General features: G+C 35.9%; 1 protein-coding gene across 1 annotated transcript; it reads left to right on the top strand.

The window, feature by feature from the left end:
* The first annotated feature begins 380 nt into the window (after positions 1-380).
* LOC117405647 (septin-10-like) lies at positions 381-20,883 on the top strand. Its single transcript, XM_034008858.3, has 10 exons — positions 381-530; positions 2,960-3,074; positions 3,815-4,010; positions 5,308-5,494; positions 11,555-11,716; positions 11,950-12,046; positions 12,189-12,357; positions 17,246-17,378; positions 17,752-17,936; positions 19,812-20,883. Exons 1-10 carry the CDS (start codon positions 501-503, stop codon positions 19,825-19,827), a joined length of 1,290 nt encoding a protein of 429 aa, XP_033864749.1. The 5' UTR covers positions 381-500; the 3' UTR covers positions 19,828-20,883.
* Positions 20,884-23,410: the final 2,527 nt, after the last annotated feature.

Genomic DNA, 23,410 nt, shown 5'->3' with positions numbered 1-23,410 from the left:
CGCCATGTTGGCTCCATTGGTCTTTAGTTAAGGATGCGATGGTGTCTCCTGGGTGGATCAGAATGGCGTCAGTTGCCCATCTCAACTGTAAACCTTGCCAGCAACCACATATTTCCAGAATGGCTCAGACTTCAAACATTACTTTAGCAGAAACCACTTCATCTCAGGGGGTGTATCAAATCTGCGCGCGCCTTTTGATTTAAACATACATCTTGATATTCTTAATTTACAAGATTCAAAAATACATATAATATAATTTTTCTAGCATGTATTTATTTCCACTGACACAAAAACGTTTTTAAATGACGCATGTTTATACTGATGTTAACCCTCACCCCCCACCCCCACTCGGTGTCTGGTGATCGTAGGAATTGTAATAATGTTCACATTCCTGCCGGCATTGACTCAGCCGGATTTCTGTAGCGAGAAATTATTGGGAGAGACCGGGGTAGTTTATGTATTCAACTCTTTTTATTATCTTTTATTTGTAACTTCGAGCGATGGCCTCGACCGATGTAACCCGACAGCTGGTATGTGTGTGTATTTACTTTTAAAACGCAGTATGCAGATTTTAAAAATAAATGTACTGAATTTTCTCTCAAGATGGTCTACAGTTTTCTGGGAGTGTCACTTCGCGGGTCGCCAGACTTTTTTCTTATGGAAAATTCTAAGTTTTAAAAAAAATATATAAACACAATAAGTAAAACTGTTGCAAACAAACGTTTTAACACAACTTGATTTTTTTGTTTTTTAAATGTATATTTCCCTATTAATGGTATTTATGTGGTATGTACAGTATGTCTATCATTGGCGTTTTAAAGTGATGTTTTCTTTTGTCGTTGCTCTCATCATTAGTTATACATATAGGTTACGTCTGGAAAGATACATTTGCTACATTTTTTTTTATTGTACAGGCCTTTTTTCACAAAGTTTTCCTTGTTTCGTTTTAATTGCGGTTTGAGTTATTGTTTTCTTAAAAGAGTGTTATTTTGGGAGATAAGGGACTATATAAATAAAAATAAAAAGTGTTCTTGTATACAAAATACTAGTGCTGCAATGAGACCAACTGGGATATTTCCAGCTAGCACTCGAGCACATGATAATTCCTCCCATCCAATAAATGGACACTCACTGAGCGGTAAGGGTGGGGCATGAATTGTTTATTCGTCTTCTACAATACTATCAGTATGCAATTGGTGATTCACTGAAATGATGTAACACAATCTTAACAAAGTCACGTATTGATGTGCAGGCAGTACTATGCCAGTTTATTCGTGTGAAGAAAGTGGGATTGAATCTACATTTTCGGTATTAAAAAGTTTAAAATAATGCACGAATTCATTAATAAGAAATCTAAAACGGGGGATATTTTGTGACAGTGTGGCAAATCGCCTCTCGGATTTGTTCATCTTTTTGGTTTTGTGAGTCTTAAAAAGTAAGGGAAGTAAATGTATAAGGTGTAGTATATAGTTTTCAAATCAATCTTCCTACCCTTCATTTTGTGTAACCACTTCCCTGCCCTCCTGATTTCCCCATCATTGTTTTTGTTCTCTTACTCTATTATGTTTGCTTAACTTAGAAACATCCCTAAACATACACCCCTTTAGCAGCCCTCTCATTCATTTTGGTCACAGTGGTTGGTGGCGCCTATTGCGCTTCTGTACTGGACAGTGTCCCTTTTAGAGTACATGTTGAACTCTGTCAGTTACCTGTCACCGTTTTAGTAAAGGAGGATGGCACAAATAATGTGTTAAGTCAAGTTCTAACTGGAAAAGAACTCCCTGTTTAGCAAATAAATTATGTGGGAACGCCAGTAATCGATGCATTAAGAATACTTTTCTATTCAAAACAAACCAAAACAAATATGTACATGCCTCACAAAAGCCTTCCAATAAAACTGAAAATATGGATATGCATATTAATATAATACAGTATATGCATTGAAAAAACTTCATTATTAAAAAGAAAAAAACACGAAGCAAAGAGAAATGTTGGTGCTTCACAAAAGCCTGTAGTTATATAAAATAACATCGTGATTGATAAGTGCATCCAGCAGTGAAGTCTTAATTGATGCTGGCAATATAAAACACATGGTGATCAACAATCAATTAATTGTTGTATGTCTAGTTAATGTGGATGAACAGGAATGAGAGGGCAGATTATGGTGTTAGCCTTAACAAAGTCAAGAATTTTTATGAGATACTTGGTAAAAAAAAAAACATTTTAAAAAGTTGATAAGCAAGGCCAGTGATAAATAATGTCAGCAATGCTTACACAGATGTGATTTACGATGTTGTTAAAGTCTTTGCAGTCAGTCTAATATAGCCTAGGCTATTTATTGTATTTTGTTTTTAGCTTTATCAGACTCAAGGAAGAAGAAACAGTAGGGCTCAGGATTTTCAGAAATCGGTAGGCTTTCCTTATATGATGGCATAAATAAATAATCCTTCACTTACTAGATGTTAGTAAATGTCTAAGAACACTGTATTGTGTGCTTAAATGTTTGCCATCCCCAGTATTAGCCTGTACTAAGTTACAAAGTACTGTACAGTATATTATTGTTCCAAATAGTTCATTGCAGATATAAAGAGTGCAATAGAAAGTACACTATCAATTTGATTAGAGGTAGCCACCAAACACTTAAAAACAAATTATAAGTCATTCAACCTAAATAATAATAATAAAAAAAACAGAAAAAAACCCCATATCAAGTATGTTAATCCATATTATATCCCTGAAGGGGACTATCCTAATATGACGCATGCCATGGGCTAGATTCTTAAAGCTATTTATGACAAATTGGAAAAACAAAACTAAGAAAAAGTTGCGCTATTGACTAGTAAATAGCTTTGAGCATCTAGTACCCTGTAGTATGCAGGTGTTTCGTGTACAGTAGTACAGTGGATTTCAACAAAACACCTGTACAAACACGGTCAATAATGCTTATATTTTTAAACAGGATACAAATGTTCGTCCACTTTCCATGTCGGGACATGTTGGCTTCGACAGCTTGCCAGATCAGCTGGTCAGCAGATCAACTGGTCAAGGATTCTGTTTCAACATTCTCTGCATTGGTGAGTGCACTTTTATTTCATTCCTTGATGAATACATATTAACAACCCTTAACCCTCTACCATCTAAATGGTGGAAAAATTGTTTAGTTTCCCTTTTTGAGACTTCCTGCAAATAAACCCAATTGCTTTAAATTTCATGGGAACCCTCTAACTCAATTTACATATAGCCCAAGACAGATTAGAACCCAGACACCCAGCAATGAAAAGCTAGTCAGTTAACCCACAGTTCTACATAGTCCTTTGCTTGGAACTTGTGAATATTTTGGGGGAATGTAAAGAAAAAGATTGTAGGATACTAAAACAGTAAATAATTGTACTCATTTAGCATGTTAGGTAATACAGCACTTGCATTGCAGACTTTACAGTAAATGGAGTTCTGAAATTTTGGTTTACACAAACAATTATGGTGTTGATGTCAATATGTAAATCCTCAGTACAGTTTGTAAGCACATGATGTACACATTGCAAAATCAATTTAAATGTCTAAATGTTCAAGAATATAACAAGGCAACTAATCGCAATAGATCAGGTTTATTTGAAACTGTGGTATTTATTGATCTGAACTCTCCACAACATTTCTCAATGGGAAATATACTGTTCCGTATAGACTAGCATATTAATAAAGAAAAAATACATAACAAGGATTGACATTAAAGTAAATGTTTAATTATGGTATAAATTACATACATGTATATTAGTTTAATTACAGGTTTTTCTATTTTTTTTTTTTACATTTACAGGAGAGACTGGAATTGGCAAGTCCACCTTAATGGATACTTTGTTCAACACAAACTTTGAGAACTCTGAGTCAACACATTTCGAACCCAAAGTTAAATTGAGAGCACAGACCTATCAGCTTCAGGAGAGCAATGTCCAATTAAAACTAACTGTTGTCAATACTGTAGGATTTGGGGACCAGATGAATAAAGAAGACAGGCAAGTGATTTATGTCTTGCATGAAAATACAGTAGTCCCTCTCAAATACAGACACTATTATGCCCTACATTTGGATATGTCCCCCAGTAATATTCAATTAAGTGTGACGCTAGGTCACTGTGAATTTTGTGATCCAAAGAGACACATTGAAAATAAAAATGGCTGAAAATAAATGGAACAACAGATACAAGTAGCTTACTAAATTTCTATAATTAAGTACATCATTAAAAGAGGGCATATAAACTCATACTCTACAGAGTATAAACTAACTGCGATCAATTACTTGGAAAAGGCAGAGAAGCTTTCAGAAATACTGATGCTCCAGTGGTTTGAATTGCAAGATGTGGACTACAGTAATTAAAATGATGAATTTGAGGTCTTGAATTGCTTTTGCAAAGAAAGTCTGACTCATACCAATACAAAATAAAAGTAGCAGGTAACCTATGTGTTTCACTTGCAGCCAAATTTAAAAATGGTTCATTTCTGTAAAGATGATCTATTTTGCATTAATTGTGTAATATGTATTGTTTTCGCATTGTACGGTAATGTGTACAGTGAAACAGCATGATTTGTTTTTTGTTACCGGTAGCCTATAGGCTAAAGTAAAAAAAAGTGTGCTTGGTATTCATTTGATTTTAAAATGCATTATTGCATCATTTTAAAATTAAGAATTAAACCGGTTATTTCGGAAAACCTGTCTGTCTCCCTTCATGTCCGGTTTAGAGAGGGACTACTGTATCAACGAACATGTGATCCTGTGAATCTCACTGAGTAGGAGTTAACAGTTTATAACAACAACAAATCATTTTACCTTTTTATTCAATTGCCATTAACAGAATTGCACTGCGAGTTTTACTAATTTGACCTGTGGGCCATTCCATGAAAATGGTACTTTTGTTACACTGATAAGTAGAGTCAGTTTGAGTAACAAGTACAAACGAGTGTCCATAACTATTATGGTATAGTAAATTCCTAAGTACAAAGAGCGTGATCATACTCATACTCATTCTTGCAGCATATCCGGGTTTGCCCTGCCCAGTTTCTGACTTAAAACATAAGGAATTCATAACTGAATAAAGTTTAAGCACTATTAGGTCAAGTACAAATACCTGAGGGTATGAGTAATAGCTAATTTGCTCACCCCTACTGAAGTCATTAATATCAGGCTAATACTATGCCCAGTATTTCTTTGGTAATACAAGAAGTTAAATCATCAAAATGTCTTGTGCTTACAGTATTCATGCACCTCCATAGGCATTGCTTTGTATGTTCATTGTATTGTTTTTCTGTTGCCCAGCTATCAGCATGTGGTTAACTACATCGATGCACAGTTTGAATCGTATCTGCAGGAGGAGCTGAAGATTAAACGCTCTCTGCACAATTACCACGACACTCGTATTCATGCTTGTCTGTATTTCATCGCACCTACTGGTCATTCTTTAAAGTCTTTGGATTTAGTGACCATGAAGAAACTTGACTCCAAGGTAAGAGTGATACAATTATATAAAAAAAAAAAGAAAAAAAAGAATATTGTTATATTGTTATTAGGGCATCTGATTTTCGGGTGAATTTTTTTTTCCAAATTCGAGCGAATCCTTTTTTAAAAATCAAATTATTTAATGAAAAAAATCGGGTGAAATCGGGTGGATTCTTTTATATATAATCAAGAAAGAATAAATATTCAGGTAGAAATCGGGTTTTATTTAGAAATAAATAAACAAATGCTTAATCACAAAGTGTTGACAACAAAGTTGTCGTCAACAGTTTAAATCCCCAACGTATGTATATTTCCACACATTGGGGTATGCAAACCTTTGAGGACATCTGTCTCTCTCTCTCTTAATTTCCAAATCTACTTCTGTAAAACAGCAAAAAGAACTTCATACTTGTGCCAAAAGCTGATAAGGAAATAACTTACTAGCATTTCTATGATACTGGCCTACATTGTTCTGTGTAATTGTACACCCCCATGTTACCTGATAATAACACTTGCATGTGATGAAAAGGTTTGCTTATTTTGTTAAATTTCACCTGTTTGCAGTGGTGAATTAGTAAATGAAAATCCTTAAGGTGATAAAATATTGAAAATATTTGTACTGTGTCTTTGCATCACATTTTCTTTTAAAGCCTGACCCTGCTTGTGCATATTCAAAAGTTATGTTTATACATTTATTATTTAAATAATAATTTCAGATATTTGTTGACAAACATGCACAGAATTAGTCATTTGCATTATAAACTGCCCGTTTTGTGGGCAAAAGCATGTCACACTGTGGGCAGTGAACTGAAAGTCAGTTCAGTGTGAAAAGCTTTATTTGTTGGATATTTTCATATTTATCTGTTGTAGTACTTGAGTTCATAATTGTATGTATAAGGTTACTTGGCATTTCAATGGTCCTTCAGATGTGTATGGTAACATTTCATGTCATAAATGAAGGGAAGACTTTATAACCCATTAGGATTACTGGTTGTTTTGATATCTTCCACAGCACACTTACGTGGTTACTTCTCCAGCTCTTGGTGAACTCAAGCATGATGGATTGTATCTCGTGTACATCAGTTTATTTACTAATTGCCACAGTGGAAAAAACTAAAATTGAAACATTCAAAGTTTTTGCTGTTGGCTGCATGACCATCATCCATTTGCAGTATGCATTTACTGTTGTAAAAACCTTGTGCTGTAGGAAAGGACGTGGAAGTTGACATGTGCCAGTGGAATCCAAAAACAGATGCGACACGAGCACAGCATGCAACTGTTTGTGCTCCACAATGCTCTAGTCCGTTGAAATGCTAGTGTCTGTACAATAGGGAAATGTGATAGTTAGACACCCTGACACATTTTACCCCGACACATTTTAAAATGTCTAGTTCCCATGATCTCTATATACTGCACTGTACTCGGTGGTAATTGTTTTTCTCTACCATTATATAGATTATTTTTTTCTGAAATGGGTTTATCACAGACTTGTGTGAGATTACGTGGAATGACCCTTATAATTAAAATACAATAATAGCTTCATTGCACATGGACAATATGAGGTGCTGCTGCAGTGGGTGTTATTATATTTGACTAATCCTGGTATTCATACTGTACTTACCAAACACACACAGAGTATCTGTTAAATTCGCCAATGCATAACTATGTCAGAACTGCACAAAGATTTTAGGCTGACGATCAGATACTATAATTCTCTTGGCTACATATGTGTCATTCACTGTTCATTCTGTTTGCGACTGCAAACTCACTTGTCAGCATGTCTCTGCCAATCCCTGTCATGGAAATGCAATCGTATGAAAGCAACTGTTTGGCCAGCATTCAAACACTGCATTTGTGTGTGTTTTGGACATGCTATAAATGCAGTATTGTCAGTGTAAAAAAGGTACGACAGTGTACTGGACATACTGCTGTATATTAAATGAATCTAAGCTGTTTAAACAATAAATAAATCAAACATACAACTGTGCATGTTAGCATGAAAAACCACAGGAAGGTTAGAATTCTCATAATTTATTTGACAGCAGTATTTTAGTCCTGATATATTTTTTTATATTTTGTTATCTTTTTAGTTCTCCACAAACATTTTTTCTCTTACATTTTTGCCACTCCAGATTTGTATGCACAGCATAAAATGTTGAAAAGATACTTCACAATAACAGACATACTGTTTATTACCTTTGCAAAAGCGACATGGTTCTGTAAAATGTGATTATTTTTTCCATACTAGGATAATAGTGTATTTATTCATACAGTGTTAAGAACTGGAAATTAAAACAAAAATGCCTTTATTAGACTTACACCTTTTGCATCAGAATACTAGTTAAAACTTGCACACATTCTAGGTAAATTGGAATGTCCTCAATGTTGATAAGGAATGCTATTTATAAACTTGTTACAACAGGTATTTCAAGCAGCTGTCCCACAAAAAAAAAAATACATGATGGATGAGAAAATTGAAGGATGACTGATGTATACAATCCTTCCATTTCCTTAAGGAACTCTAGTAGAAAAGTGAATGTTTTATTGAACAAAAACTGACTTGGGGGGAGACATTCTTTAAATAGCTGAGTTAAAGCTTTGTCTCAGCATTTTCTGCCTGTTAATAAGATTCAATGTTTTGTTTATAACAATGCTTCCACCTTGTTGTGACGTACCTCACAACTGCATTCATTAATCCTTTTCTTGGAGTGAGATTGTTTGAAACCCAATAAAATGTGACATGAAACTGAGGTCGTGTCTGCTCTGTGGATGTTCACGATTGAAGAAGGCACTATCTGAATGTGTGTCTACTTGGCTTAGTGTTTACATCCAAATGCAGTTCAATAGATCTCTGTCCTGGGTACATTGTGTGCTGGTTGCTACATCTACAAAATGACCAGACGTGAATTCAAACAGTAATGTTTTACATTAAAATAGTTATTTACTGTATAAGAATATTAGTTTTGAATCTCAGTTTTTATTCCATTTGGGTAAAAACTTAGCAAATGCCCACACTATATCTATAGTTTTGTTTTTTTTCTTTGGTCATTGGTAACATTAAAAACTATCCTCTGTTTAGCATGAGCATTCAGATATGATCCCATTTGGTATTTGAGGGTTAAACTGTTTTGGCCTCCAACACCCCTTCTCATCCTTTAAGCATTAAATACACAGTATGGGACTCTTTGAGGAGAAAAAACAACTTGTATATTTGACGTAGAAGCTACTGGTCAGCATTTTAGGGCTATATTTACACTAGTTTTTCATAGCTTTGCAAAGTAGATTATGTAAGTGTTATCCTGTTTAGCCTCAATAATAATATACAATTATAATGGTTTTTTTAAAGTGTTTTTAAATCACCTGAGCCATGTTTTATATGCATGCAACTAATAATATTTTCATGAAAAATGTATAAATTACCAAATAAAAAGATCCACTTGTGCACACAAGAATCCTTGGATTTACATACAGGTTGGGTGTAAACTTTGCACACACACAGACACACACACAAAGCTTGGTAAATGAGCCTCACATAGTTTTTAAGAGGGTGGAGAGCAGAGACAAGAATTTGAAGTTGAGTAACTTCAATGCCGTAATACCAGGAACCACCATGCTGTGTTATATTTGTAGTAATCACCACTGAAGCACCTGCATCGTTCATACGTATGTCTTCGCTGAGGTCATCTGTTCCTGAATATCTTACATTGCTTGCACCAGGGTGTACCAGGCACCAGTCAAACTTTAATTTAAGTTGCACTCAAAAGATTCATTTTTTATTTTTTGTATTGGTGCTTTACAAAGGGACTCACATGTGTGGTATACATTGTTTCAAACCACATATGTATTTTTTGTTGTTCTTTTGTATATATTATTATCCCTTATTAAGTTCTGCATATATCTCTATAGAACTGCTTCTCCAGGATGTAACGTGATCTTAGATGTTTGAAATTCTTGAATCTGGGCATATACGGAGGAGTCACTTACATTTTTACATGCACATACATTGGATGTAGGCCACGGTGTTTTATTTTCCTATGGAACTCGTGACTTTTATAATCACTGTAAATATTAATAAACTATTTTGTATTTATTTATTCACATAGTCCCTCAAATTATTGACATTCTGATTTGTTAATTCCTATATTTTTTCCCCATAGATTTAGGCTATATTACTTTGGAACTGTTTCATAAAGCTTCTGACCCCAAATATTTGTAATGCATTCTGTCATATAATGTAGTGTAAGGATTTTCAGCAGACTGTTGATTGTAAAAGCACACACAATACCAGCCAACTTTTAGGCTGCTTTTTCTGGCAACTGTTTAAGCAACTGCTTAAGTTTTCTCCTATTCTAAAATGCCTAACCTAAAATATAAACCGAAAGTGACATTTTAAAAGATGAATATCAGTTTAAAAATTGCACTATAAATTAAAAATACATATGATTACAGAACACAATGATGTTTTAATTAAATAACGCATTTAGTTTCAGCTCATAGATTAACTGATTTCTGGACTAACAATATTTTATCTTAATATTGAGTAGTTACTGAATATATTTGAATTAGAAACGTAATACTCAAGATGCAACACTTGAAGTGTACAGCAGCGTGCATGCAGATGTGTCCATGGACATGTTAGGAAACCTGCGTACCCCAAATACGCTGAGATGTTTTGTTTTTTCTTCTTGTAATTCTGGAATCTCCTCTCTGATGTTAAGAGTTGTTAACAGAACCAGAGTCCCTTAGTTTGAGTCCCAGCTCTGTCCCAGGCACTGTTCAATCTTGGGCTAGTCACTTGATCTTCACAATCATAGGGCTGGCTAAATCAGTACTGAGAATAAGGCACTGCACAACCTTTGCACCATTTTGAATACATCTTTTGTAAATAAAATGAAAAAGCTCAATACTACTCATGGGCTAATTTTATGTTTTCTGTCCTATGCATTCTATCCCAATGCAGAAGGCTTGACCTTGAATTGATGGATAAAGCTTTGTGTATTTTCATCCTGTTTTGCTACTACATATCAGCAGCAATTTGCTTCTAGGTCTTATTGAATGAGAAAGTACTTCTCAATAGCCCCTAAGATTATTGTTAATCCCATTGATGGAATACCCTTAAGTATGTGTGTAGCAGGATAGCATCAGAAAGGAGACAGAGGCTTGGAAAGCTACAGTGAAGCGTTGTTTGTGCACGTTTATTGATGTAACACAAATAAAACTGGAACAAATAAACAGGACAGAGGGCCAAAAATAAAAGGTTTAAACAAACAAACAAAAAAAAATACAGTGAAACTCACCTAACTCCTATCCAACACCCACCTTTAACAAAGCATTTTCTCCCCTTATATACCATGTGTGCTATGTTAATACTCATTGTTGAAGGGTTGGCAGGGAGGGGGTTAAAATCCTCCCTGGCAGAATACATGTGAGAATGTGGCTGGAGCCATAATTGAAAGATTGATAGTTAATTAGGCTCCAGCCACATTCTCACATGTATTCTGGCAGGGAAGTTTTTAATCCCCTCCCTGCCAACCCTTCAACAATGAGTATTAAAATAGCACACTCTTTATTAAGCAGGGAGTGAATCTGTGCCCTTTGCCACACACTCTGATAAGCAGTAGTCAATTAGGGCTTACTATTTCAATTGCTGCAGAAAGTTACTGAAATCACATTTTTTTTCAGCAAAGAGACAATTTCAAGACAGTGGAAGCCAGAACACATATAAGAACAACAAAATAGAAAAATATTACATTTTTGATGAACTGTAATTTATCTAAAACTCTCTATTAGCACAGGTCTTAAAGATCTGCTTTTGGATATGTTCTGGCCTCTCGTTGATTCTACTAATGAAGAATGGTCTATACAAGTTTTTATCTAAAAGTTATTCCAGATGTTGTGAATGTAGGTCACTGTGACCTACTATCAGTACAGACACCTGCGATGTGTTATTTATGTCTTTGACAGGGGGGTTTCATGTTTCTAACATACCATGTGTATACTGTATATATTTACCAGTACGTGTACGACCTTTTCAGATGACTAGGAAACATGTATTATGTGTTTTCAGGTCAACATCATTCCTGTCATTGCCAAGGCAGATACAATCTCCAAGAGCGAGCTTCATAAATTCAAGATAAAGATCATGAGTGAACTTGTCAGTAATGGAGTCCAGATTTATCAGTTTCCCATAGATGATGAGAACGTGGCAAAGATCAATACTACCATGAACGTGAGTGCTTTTATATTAAATCATTTGTCCTTCAAATTTGTCTATTGTTTTGTAAATCCCATGAAACAATGTCTTTTGAAAAAGTCTTTACGGACCCACCAGATTACAAAAGGAAAAAACTTACACAGCATTTATGTGCTTATAGTTTACAGTTTTGTGTGTGTGTTAAGATATATTTTAATTGTATTGCAGTACTGTTTAATTGAACAATTGGGTACAATTCTTTGTCTTAGAGCCATCTTCCATTCGCTGTGGTTGGGAGCACAGAGGAAGTGAAGATTGGAAATAAAATGGTGAAAGCTCGACAGTACCCATGGGGTGTTGTGCAAGGTTTGCTTTGCTTTTATCAGAAAGTTAGTTCTAGAATTTGAGTGCTATCACTGAAACTTCTGTTTCGAGAGATTTTTTGTTTATCCCAGTCATCTTAATGTTAGGAAACTTCTAGCCTGTTTATTTTTGTTTGTTGTTTTAGTGGAAAATGAGAGCCACTGTGATTTTGTCAAACTTCGAGAAATGCTAATTTGTGTGAACATGGAAGACCTGAGGGAGCAGACCCACACACGGCACTATGAGCTTTATCGGCGCTGCAAACTGGAGGAAATGGGCTTTACAGACACAGATGCTGAAAACAAGCCAGTCAGGTACAGGGTCACATTACTGTTTATTGTTTAAGTTATCAGGGGAAGTAATTTCCTTTTTTTGAAAGGGAAAGGTTGGGCAGAGTTATTAACCAAAACACACCCTGCCTCTCTTTTTCCCTTTATCATCAAGTATTGTAGTATGGGCAGTCACATACAGGTGCTAAATGGCAGACATGAAGAGCTTTTTATTTTGTGTTTTATCCAATTTGTGTAGGTGTTCCAAAGCAAATTATTTTTCACAAATTGATGACCAGCTAACTCTAAAGAGCAAAGGGAATTAAAACATTTAAGCGTGTTAGTTAGTATCTTCTCTGTAACAGATGATGCTTATGAGGGAAAAGAAAAAAAGTATTAATTTGCAAGCTGGATAAACAGAAAACATAATGGTTCTGTGCTGGGTAATGCAAAATAATCAATATTATATGATGGGAATACATCAGTGGAAGATTGGGGCAGGTTTATTGTTGTTTTATTTTTACATGAAACCACAGTGACATTACAGTTTTTCTCAATGGCTAAAGCAAAATTCCAGAAACTATTTGCACATTTCTCAGAACAGTTAACATAACACAAACACCAAAACCATCCACTCAATTAGAAAAAGCTCACACAGTGGCAAAACTAAGTGTCCATGCTACATTTTATTATATATCTTGCATAACCAAATGCCTGCACCAAATCAAGAAATAATTACAGCTTTTGTGTTTAAGTATTCAAGCAAAAGAAAATACCTCTATTTAATCCAAATATTTCACCCAATTACAAAACTCACAAAATCAAACATTAAAGAAATGTAAACTAAATTTAGAATGCATTGGTCATATTTGATTGGCACAAAATAATACAGTACTATTTACAAAATTAAACTTACAGTAACAGTATATACATTATATACACAGATAATATACATGTATGTTTATTGAACATCGAGTCGTTCATTCCTATCCGGTCACATATTTTCATCCACATCACAGCGAATGTTCTCTCTGGTTAAGCACCTTGGAAAGAATTGTCTGGTGTGACGGATCCAGGCTTGGCAATCTTCTGCTGTAATGTCATTACAAGCCTCATCCATTGCCTGGAGAAGTGTGGCTTGTTCATGGTGATTGTGATCATACACCAGAAAAGGGGAATACAGTGGAAGGTACATCACAGAGAAACAGGGATGTGCATCAAACCACTCACTCCTGCACCAGCACAGCATGATGGAAACACACATTGCCCCAAATGATGACAAATGTTGTGGCCTCTCTTCCTGCCAACATTGCTACATTGGGTGGGACAAGGTGATTGTGCAATTCCTCAAGGAAAACTAGCAGCCGCTCTGTATTGTATGCGCCAAGCAATTGACTGCGGCAAACAATTCCATGCTGGCAGATGGCAGCACACATAGTGATGTTACCTCCATGCTGCCCAGGCACATCCACAGTGGCACCTCCACCTCCACCAGCACCACCACCACCATGACCACGACCACGACCACCTGCCTCTGCTTGCTCTATGCTTTCACACACTGCGATGTGTTTCCATTGGAAATCACAGTCCTTTATGCACAGCGTTACCGTTTGATATATGATTGATCAATTAAGCCATGTATTATTTTCACATGGGGAATGTTATTTAAATTAAAGAGCATTGATTGTTAGCAATGAGATTGATGTAATTTGCAAAGAAAACATTCACATGTGAAACATGTATTAAAATATAACAGTTGCATTTAGCAATTGAATATATGGTTTAGAATTGTACATTTTGAATGTAAACCGGTGAAATGTATGAATAGTTTAGAAAATTAGAACTCAGTTTTGGTGTTTGTGTTAACTGTTTTGAGAATTGTGCTAATAGTTTCTGGAATTTTGCTTTAGCCATTGAGAAAAGCTGTAACTTGGAGGTGATATGACAAAACAAGAGTCGATGTGGTCTAATGGTAGAGATAAGGATATCCTGTGGTTGAATCTCACCTTGGCCATTAACTCGCAGTATGACTTTTCAGTAAAAACCAGCTCCACTGCAAAAGAGATGGCACAGTACATCTTAGTCAGACTTTCATGGGTAATTATCAATTATATACATGTTTGTTTTTTTCTGGGTACCATTATGTTTTGCTTTAGTTATCCCATGGGAACAATTTCCCTTTAATTAGAGCTCTTTGGTTTAATCTTGGGTTTGTAATCCTTTTTCATTGTGAGGCACTGGCAAAAACACATGTGGATAAAAGGCCATTCAGTTGGGAAATGAGAGCTTTTAATTCTTTACAAAAACGAAAGGCAGTTTTCAGTTAAACACTGTTGGCTGAAAGTAAGTTTCAAGGTTCATTTTTGAAAGCACAAGTAAGACATTAGAGAACGTTATACAAACACAAAATAATGTTGCAATACAGTAGCTAGTTTTCGACTTTTAATTGTTAACCTTATGGTTTTGTACCAGTTGTAAACCTCTTCATTTTCTTGGGAGAGGAGGGAGGGTCTGATATTTCTTCATACTTTTTACTTCTAGTTTCAGTAAAAAATGCTTAAGATGTTAACACGGCTGCTTTTACATTGCTAGGTCTTGTGATTGACCCTTGGATGGGTCATTCAGGCTCATTCAGAAAGAATGTTCTCCGTATTTGGCGGTGTGTGTTTAGTTTGCTAGGTACTGCTAGCAATATAATCACATTTGGACTGGCAATTCATTGCACCATAATGTTTTACTCCACTTTACAAGTACAGAAAAAATGTATTTTAACTACATTACAGTATTTTAATATGGTTTAGGTTTTGGTAAGGCTCCGATGCATAATTGCTGTTAAATGTTCTTTTATATTTTAGTTTTTTTGGATCAATGTTGACTATTAGATGAACATACTAGTAGAATTGTAGAATGATTAGGTACTGGGACCATATTCACAAAGTATTTCCCCCAGTGTTAAATGCTATGTTTGCATCTTCACCATGAAACCAGTCTGTATCTGTTAAACTCAATCTCATCTCATTCCAATTACTAACTGGGTCCATCTGCAATCTACAATACAATATGTAAGCGGGCATTACACAAAGGTCGCAGACTGCCTTGATGTGTCATGTTTTTGTAATATCATCATTTATCCAGCCTCTTATTTCCCTGGTAATTTAATGTATTCACACTCCTCCATCTTGCCTGCATGTTTTATTGTGTTCTGTAGACCAAGATTTAAAACAAGTCCTTCACTTTGGACACTTATTAATTTAACTTCCTTTATCATGGCAATTCCTTTATCATTCGTAACAGCTGCGAGAGTCCCAATTGAAATGGGTTTGATCTCAGTCTGCCTCTGATGGAAATGAACAGAACTAAGGCAAGCCATAGTAAATGCAAACTGCTAATGTTTAAAGAAACAAGTAACCTGCACGTATGAGCTGACATTGACCTTTTTTTTTTATTTGAAGCTTTGTAACATCAATGTTTTGTTTTTGGTAAATATGTTGTGAATATGGCCCTAGATGTACAGTACATTCAAACATGCTTGTATTCAAATATTCAACTAGGCATGTTGTGTGTTCAAAGTTTCTCTTCATTTAGGGTGAAACAAGTATACTTAAAATAGCAACTTGTACAAAATAGAAAAGTGTGTTTCCAGCTTGAATCTTTTTGAAGGAGGTTTTTGCTGTAGCCTCCTTGAAAGCTAGGCACAAAACTCTGGGAAATGTTTACTTAACCCCATGTAGTGGTGCATTCCAGAGATTCTTTGAGGCTTTTAAAACATTTTCACAAACAACCAGATTGCAAGCATTAGACTTTCCATAGAAAAAAAGGATGTAGATTTAGAACTGTGTTTTCTTTTTTTTTTTGCATTACTAGTGATTTCTTTGCATTTTCAAGTTATTGAACATATAATATGTTTGAATTTTGTAAATACTATATCATGCCCCTCTAGTACAACAGAGTAGTTTATGTACATCATTGTAATGTTTATGAGTCTATTCACAGCCAAATCCCGAGATGGGAGAAACGTTTTTTGGCATGTGTCTTTTTAGATGGCTCTGATAAAATGATTATTCCAAACAAAACCATCATGTTTCATATAACAACAGTGTCTTGGACTTGTATTGTGTATTCATGGAACAGTAGCAAGGGCTGTGTGGAGTGAGAACAATGGGAATTTAAATAAGAGATAAGTGCTTGTGACTTTAAAAAAAGGACAGTTTCCCCTTGGCTCGTGGAGAGCCGCCCTTGTGGAGGTGAGACAGAACAAATCGGCCTCCAAGGCTGGGAAGGAACCAATAATTCCCCCAAGAGGAGATGAAGAGTAGGATAGTGGATGACGAAGAGAAGCCTAGAAGTCTTCCCAGCTTAGAAGGGTTGCCTGCGCTGAGGGAGGTCGACACGACCAGACTTCTGAGGCGCTTCACTTCCCTTGTGTGGAGACAGGAACGTTGAACATAGAAGGAAATAAACATGCAAAGAGGGAGTCTGGCACAGATGAAAGCAGATATTTAGGAAAGAGTACAGGGTTTTCCCTCTGGCTCGGGAAGTGAGCTTCACTTGCCCCCAGAGGGAGACCGTTGCAGAGGTGGCGCAGAGTAGTGGAGGTGAGGGGAGGATGGAGGAAATTGAAAAAAGCAAGACAGAGAATAAGGGTGCAACCCAGGGTTTAAATAGGGAGACTGGTTGATATTTTTGGCAGGAGATTAAAGGGAGGAGTCCTAGCTCCTGCCCCCGGAACCACAGTGAGGTTATAATTCATGTGTAGTTGCACAAACATGACAGCTAATCCCGCACCAAACAGTGAGATTTATGTTGTCCAACAACAACAACAAAAAACATTGACAAACTCTGTAGTCATCAAGTGACTTATTTCAACACTTTCTTTTGAATAGCAGCCTGTGTCTTTCTTTGAATAATGTCATTTATATTTTGTGCTCTGCAGCCTGCAAGAGACATATGAAACAAAGCGCCAAGAATTCCTTTTTGAACTGCAGAAGAGGGAGGAGGAGATGAGACAGATGTTTGTGCAGCGAGTGAAGGAGAAGGAGACTGAGCTCAAGGATGCTGAGAGAGAGGTAAAGAACATCATCTTAATGTAATTTAAAATACATATGTAACGCAGAACTCTCTAAAGACCACGCTATGTATGAAAAGTTGCTGCTGTTTCCTAGTACCTAATCACTTAATATAGTCAAAACGAAATCCAGTTGTATAGCTGCAATCAGACAATGTGAACCACTGTACAGTAAAGAGACCAGGATGCAACTGTTTATCCACGGCTTAGTATTTGTTTTGCATCTTGAATTGTTGTAAAAAAGTGAGAAACTAAAATATTTTCACTATCACACCTTTTAAAATAATCTCTGAGCTTTATATGCAAGTACTTGCTGCCACCTTGTGGCGAGTTTTGGCTGTGCATTTAAAAAAAGTTTATTTTGTTGTTTACAGCTTCAAGGGAAGTTTGAACACCTGAAAAGATTGCATCAAGAGGAAAGGATGAAACTAGATGAGAAAAAAACAATGCTGGAGGATGAAATATCTGGTTTTAGTAAAAGAAAAATTGCAGCTGAACTCCTTCAGGCGCAGGCATTCACAGGCAGTATGAATATTAAAAAGGACAAAGATCGTAAAAAGTAAGTTTCTTATTAAACGTTTAGGTCATGTTGTTATTGCAAGGTTATTGCAAGATGTCCCCTTTGAGATGCAACGTCTTGTTAACAGGAGCTGGCCTTCGTTATAAGGAGGATAATACAAATACAAGCAGTTGGGATAGGAGCAAAGCACCCCTAAATCAAATAATTAGAAAGACATTCTACAAATAATATGCAAGGCTTATTGGTGCAGTGAGTTTTGAAAAATTGTTCATCTATTAAAAGCTTGAAAGGACACCTGCTTCATTGTTTGAGGTGGAAGTGAACTATACAATTGTGATGTTAAAAATGCAACACTATTTGTTATATGCCCAGAGATATGGGTACCCGTTTGTGACAGGCTGGCTAAGTGGTGACGTCAGACAGAAGCAGGGAAAAAAAATACTGACACCAGGGAAGTATTGCAGTTTAAGGTGGCATTTGCCGTTTTTATTTAAATACAAAAAAATAAATCAAAAGTTTAAACAAAAAGAAACTGTGCTCACAGAGCAAAATAAATAGTTAAACAGAACAAAATCACAAACACAAGTAATAAACAAAACCCAGGTCAGGCTGAGCAAATGCCTTCACTGTTCCTGGAGTTTAATTTTAGTTTCGTTTTAATCCTCTCGCTCACTCTCTCCTTCCAACACCCAACCCCGAGTGCCGAGAGCTGCAGGCTTTTATAACAGGTGACCATCTCCCGATTAGCAACAAATTAAATCACCTAATTAATTTGGGAGATGGCCACCTTCTGCACAAGTTTTTTAAAATACCATGTGGATGGGGCTTCCCATCCACGTTACTAAATAATAACAAACGGCTACGCCGTCATCTATACATTATTATTTATTTATTATTATTTATTTCTTAGCAGACGCCCTTATCCAGGGCGACTTACAATTGTTACAAGATATCACATTATACATTATACAGATATCACATTATTTTTACATACCATTACCCATTTATACAGTTGGGTTTTTACTGGAGCAATCTAGGTAAAGTACCTTGCTCAAGGGTACAACAGCAGTGTCCCCCACTGGGGATTGAACCCACAACTCTCCGGTCAAGAGTCCAGAGCCCTAACCACTACTCCACACTGCTGCCCTATACATAATAATAATATATAAAAACAATAACAAAACCTGCGGCGCTCGCCGTCATAAAAATAATAAATCATAATAAACAAACACAAAACAATAAATCTGCACAGGGGCGGAGGGGAACCCCGTTCTAAAATAAAATAAACAAATAAATACGTACAGGGCTCTCTACCGCCCTGCTACATCGTTATATGGGTTTTTATATTTATAACTACATGGCAGTATCAAACCTCTTAATGGTTTAAATGCTGTCCTCTGTATGAGTTGTAGTATGATAATTTAATGTGAACTTAGCAATTCTACCTATTGAGGTACTGTACAATAGAATTAGAAGACAGCAGGTACTGAGGTATGTGTTTAACCTGCTTAAACAGCACACAAAGGATGAGAGTCAGCAGGGGCCACAGGTCTTATGGGACAAACAAGATAAGACTTCAAGATATCCTCTATGAATATTTGTTTTAAAATAAAATAATAAAACAAATCACAATGGAAGATGTCTTCAAATCTCATACAGTCTCCTTTTCTCCATCGAAAAGTTTCCTAGGGCAATCTTTAGCAGAAGTATTTCCGATCTTTGATGCAGCTGGTGTCATTTTATAGAAATCGTGCAGCTCTATGCAGTATGTTCTATAATTTACCGGAATCAAACTAAAATGACTGCCAGGTTCCTAAATGCAGTGTGACAGGTAGTGAATCTTTTTTTTTTTTTTTTAAGTGATTCATTCAATTTGAGGCATTATAAAGCTAATTTATTGTTTTCTTTTTTCAGTTCTGGATTCATGTGAAGAACCCCCTGAAAAGACCTAGCAACCAGCTGTTATATGTAGACTGTACTAAATCTATTATCTCTATCTCTGTTGCTCTTGCCATCTTTAGTAGTCACATGACTTGTACCTTAATACTTAGTCACATGACTTGTATCTTAACACTTAGTCACTTGTGCAGGTACTCTGTTTGACACAATGTGTATCTATTCAGTTATTTGTTGAAACCACAACTGAGTTGTTTAATACTGATAACCACTGTGCCTTATAAAACATTGCCTTGATATCTGGGGAGGGGAGTTTTAGATCAATGGTGCCAAAGTCACGGGGGTCAGGTATTAATCACTGCTAGCTCTAATCTTGTTCCTGAGGGTTGATGGTAAGTTTTCTGATTTTGGTTTGAAACTGCCCCGGGGATCTCAGTTTGCCCCCCAACCCTGTTCTGGATGATTTTATATTACACCTGATCACATAATATGGAAGAGATTTGCCCATAGAAAAAGTACAATAAAAAAACTATGCAAAACAAGCTTCGAGTCACCAAAAATAGCATTCATCAGAAATTGCCTTACAACTAATAATGTGCCTTGTATTTATTTCCTATAAAATTAGGAAACATACCAGTATTTAAAATATATATAAAGCTAAAAGGGAGAAACGTCTTGCAAGAGGACTCTGTTTACATTCAACTTGTTACATTCTGATTCAGTATTTGTGCTGCTTGGTTAAATAATTGACCAAGATCAGTAGCCACTAGCTTTTCTTTTTTCTTTTCTGGAGGACCAATTTCATAACTAATTCATGAAGTTAATTGTTTATTGTATGTACAACAAACACTTTTCTAAGATATTAAATATAAAAATATAGTCATATTAACCGAGGGACACAATAGGCATTGATACCTTTAACACAAATACTTTTTTTTGTTTTTTGTTTGTTCGTTCGTTTTTTGTCAATAATTCACCATTTATTTGTCATTTTACTTTGCATATGTGTTTGTGAACTGTAAATATATGTCTGTGATCTAAATGTCAGGTTTCTGCCCGTTTGTGTCTAAATAAAAGCTCCTCAGCTGTTTTTTTGTTGTTTTTTCTTTTTATTTCTGTTCCCATGATAGTAACTGAGGGGATGAGGGATTTTAACAAAAGCAATCACAACTAGAAGTTGCAAGCAACTTTATGGCTTCCAAGGAGTTATTGTGAAGTTTAAGCAGTTTGATTGGTTGCCATTCACTCAGTTGTAGACACTACTCTGTGAAGTTTCAAGAGTTTTTATTCAACGGTGTTCATTTTATGCGCAATATAATCAACTAGAGCAATGCTGAAATTTAATTGGCCCACGGCAGCCATGTTTTTTTACTGTGGCAACTTCATTTGGGCAAACTTTAAAGAAAACCATACTTGGATCATGTATGCCAAGTTTTGCTTCGATCAGATTAGCGGTTTTGGAGAAGACATTTGTGTGTTAATTAGGTTATCCAACATGGCCGCCATACCACTGAGCCAATCAGCTTCATTTCGAGCACCGTGCATCTTGGACAATCCCTAACCATGTATGCCAAGTTTCAGAACTCTGCGATAAGTGGTTTCCGACAAGATGTTTGTAAATTGTCCAGAATTTGTCATAAAATCTAATATGGCTGTCAAACCATGTAACCAATCATGTTCATTCAGCTGTGGACATTAGTTCCCATTGGCATCTACAACTCTGAAATTTCAAGAATTTTCATGCAACGGTTTTCATTTCATGCAACTTTTATGGTTTTGTTGGCGGAAAGAAAAATAATAATCATCTTAACACAGCAATAGGCTTTCCAGCCATGGGCTTGGAAGCCTAATAAATGATATGTTTAGACTTGGACCACAGCAGATTCAAGTATACAAGCCAGTGTGGGTAATGAGGTTATGAAATTAATTCCTGGTGGAATTGCAATATGATAAACAAAAATCATTAATGTACAGTTGGAGATAATAGACAGCTGTATAAGTTTGTATGCAATAAATAGAACACTTCAATCTCCTAGCAGGACCAGATGCTTTAGCACCAGGGCACACATTTAAATGAGCAAATACTGTTTATTATGTTGACTTCAGAAATATTAGTATACTGTATATATCAAAAATATCGGTGAGTACTGAAGTAACAGAAAGATAGGGCTTTTTGGGTCATATACCACCTGAATGTGGTTTAATAATGAGATTGATAACAAATTCAGTCTGCACAAAATAACTCATCCAAAAAGCTATATATTGTGATTTTACATTATCTCCCAGTGCAACAGGCATTAGGACTGTCCGGAAACTAAACAATCTACAGAAATTGTAATTAGTCTGTACCAGTGCCATTTTTTAAGACTTGAAAAATAATGTATTCAGTTGTTGAGAACAAACCCCTCCATTTTTTGAAATGGAATGAACCAGGCTAACGAGCCGAGGCAGTAGACCCAGAAAACAGATTTGACCAAGGGGTGGAGATAAGGAGGCGGAGGGATGCAAATAAATGAAATGCCATGGAGGGAAGTTACTTGTGTATTTAACTATTTCTGATTGATTCAAATTAGATGACAATGTTTGTAAGGGGAAGTCTTTCCTCACAACTTATTTTGGTTGACATAGGTAACAATAAGAAAAGTAAATAAAGCAGCGAGTATGATAGCTGTTTTAAGGGTGTAACCTCTTGAGACCCCATTGTATATTACTGTATATTACAAAAGCAATGGCTTGGGGCCAGAGAGCTAAAGAGAATATTCAAGCGCTTCTCCACGCTCTGGTTTCTCCATGTGAATCTGTCTTTATGTCAACCATGTGGTGCAGCACTGAACCTCTTAAGGATTTGTGCTACCTGATATCTCCACACGGTGCTGTGTAATTTCAGCAACCTCAGGGCTGCAGCAATGATGTGTGAAGCTAGGCTTCATTTTCCCACACAAGCTGTTAGTGATCCAACCTCTGTTGTGCACTTGCTGGTCTGTGCACGTCACTTTCTCTTTTTAAATGAAATGTTCTGTTGTGCACATATTGGCCAGCAATAGAAAATTGTGACTTGCCTCATGTATTCTGTATGTGTATTTACTTATTTTTATAAGATATTGGTTGTGTTGATTAGTTATTTTTATTCTGTACAGCAGATGGCGCCAGTTTGTCATTTTAATGTACTAAACAACTCCTTCTGCACATTGTGAAGATAAATAAAAGAAAACCTAATTATTGCATTTTACACAGGAGCCTTTTTGTTTCCAAAATCGTGTTCATTTTAGCTAAAACTAACCAAAAGGTTTAATTAATACTAGCTCTAATAACCATTAGCTGCTCTGTTTAGTAAATGATAACTGTTACACAATCTCAATAATTGATTTAGTAATTTGTAATCCAGTTTGTCAGCATGAGTCTGCAGGACAAAGCAGTATTCAGTTCTGCATTGCAATTTAATGGCTAAATCATTGCAACATGCAGTGGAGGTAGTTGGATGTCAATAAAATAAAAACAGGCAGAGGGCCAGCCTTTGCTATGCTGCAAACTTTACATTTGTTGTTGTTTAAAAAGAAAATATTTTTGTAAAATGTAATGTAACAACACTAGCAAGACAAATGCAGATATGTGTAAAC

The sequence above is a fragment of the Acipenser ruthenus genome, chromosome 9, assembly GCF_902713425.1.
Source record: "Acipenser ruthenus chromosome 9, fAciRut3.2 maternal haplotype, whole genome shotgun sequence".
Classification (NCBI taxonomy): domain Eukaryota; kingdom Metazoa; phylum Chordata; class Actinopteri; order Acipenseriformes; family Acipenseridae; genus Acipenser; species Acipenser ruthenus.
Note: the sequence above shows the minus strand (reverse complement) of the source record. Positions and strands in the feature narration are given on the sequence as shown.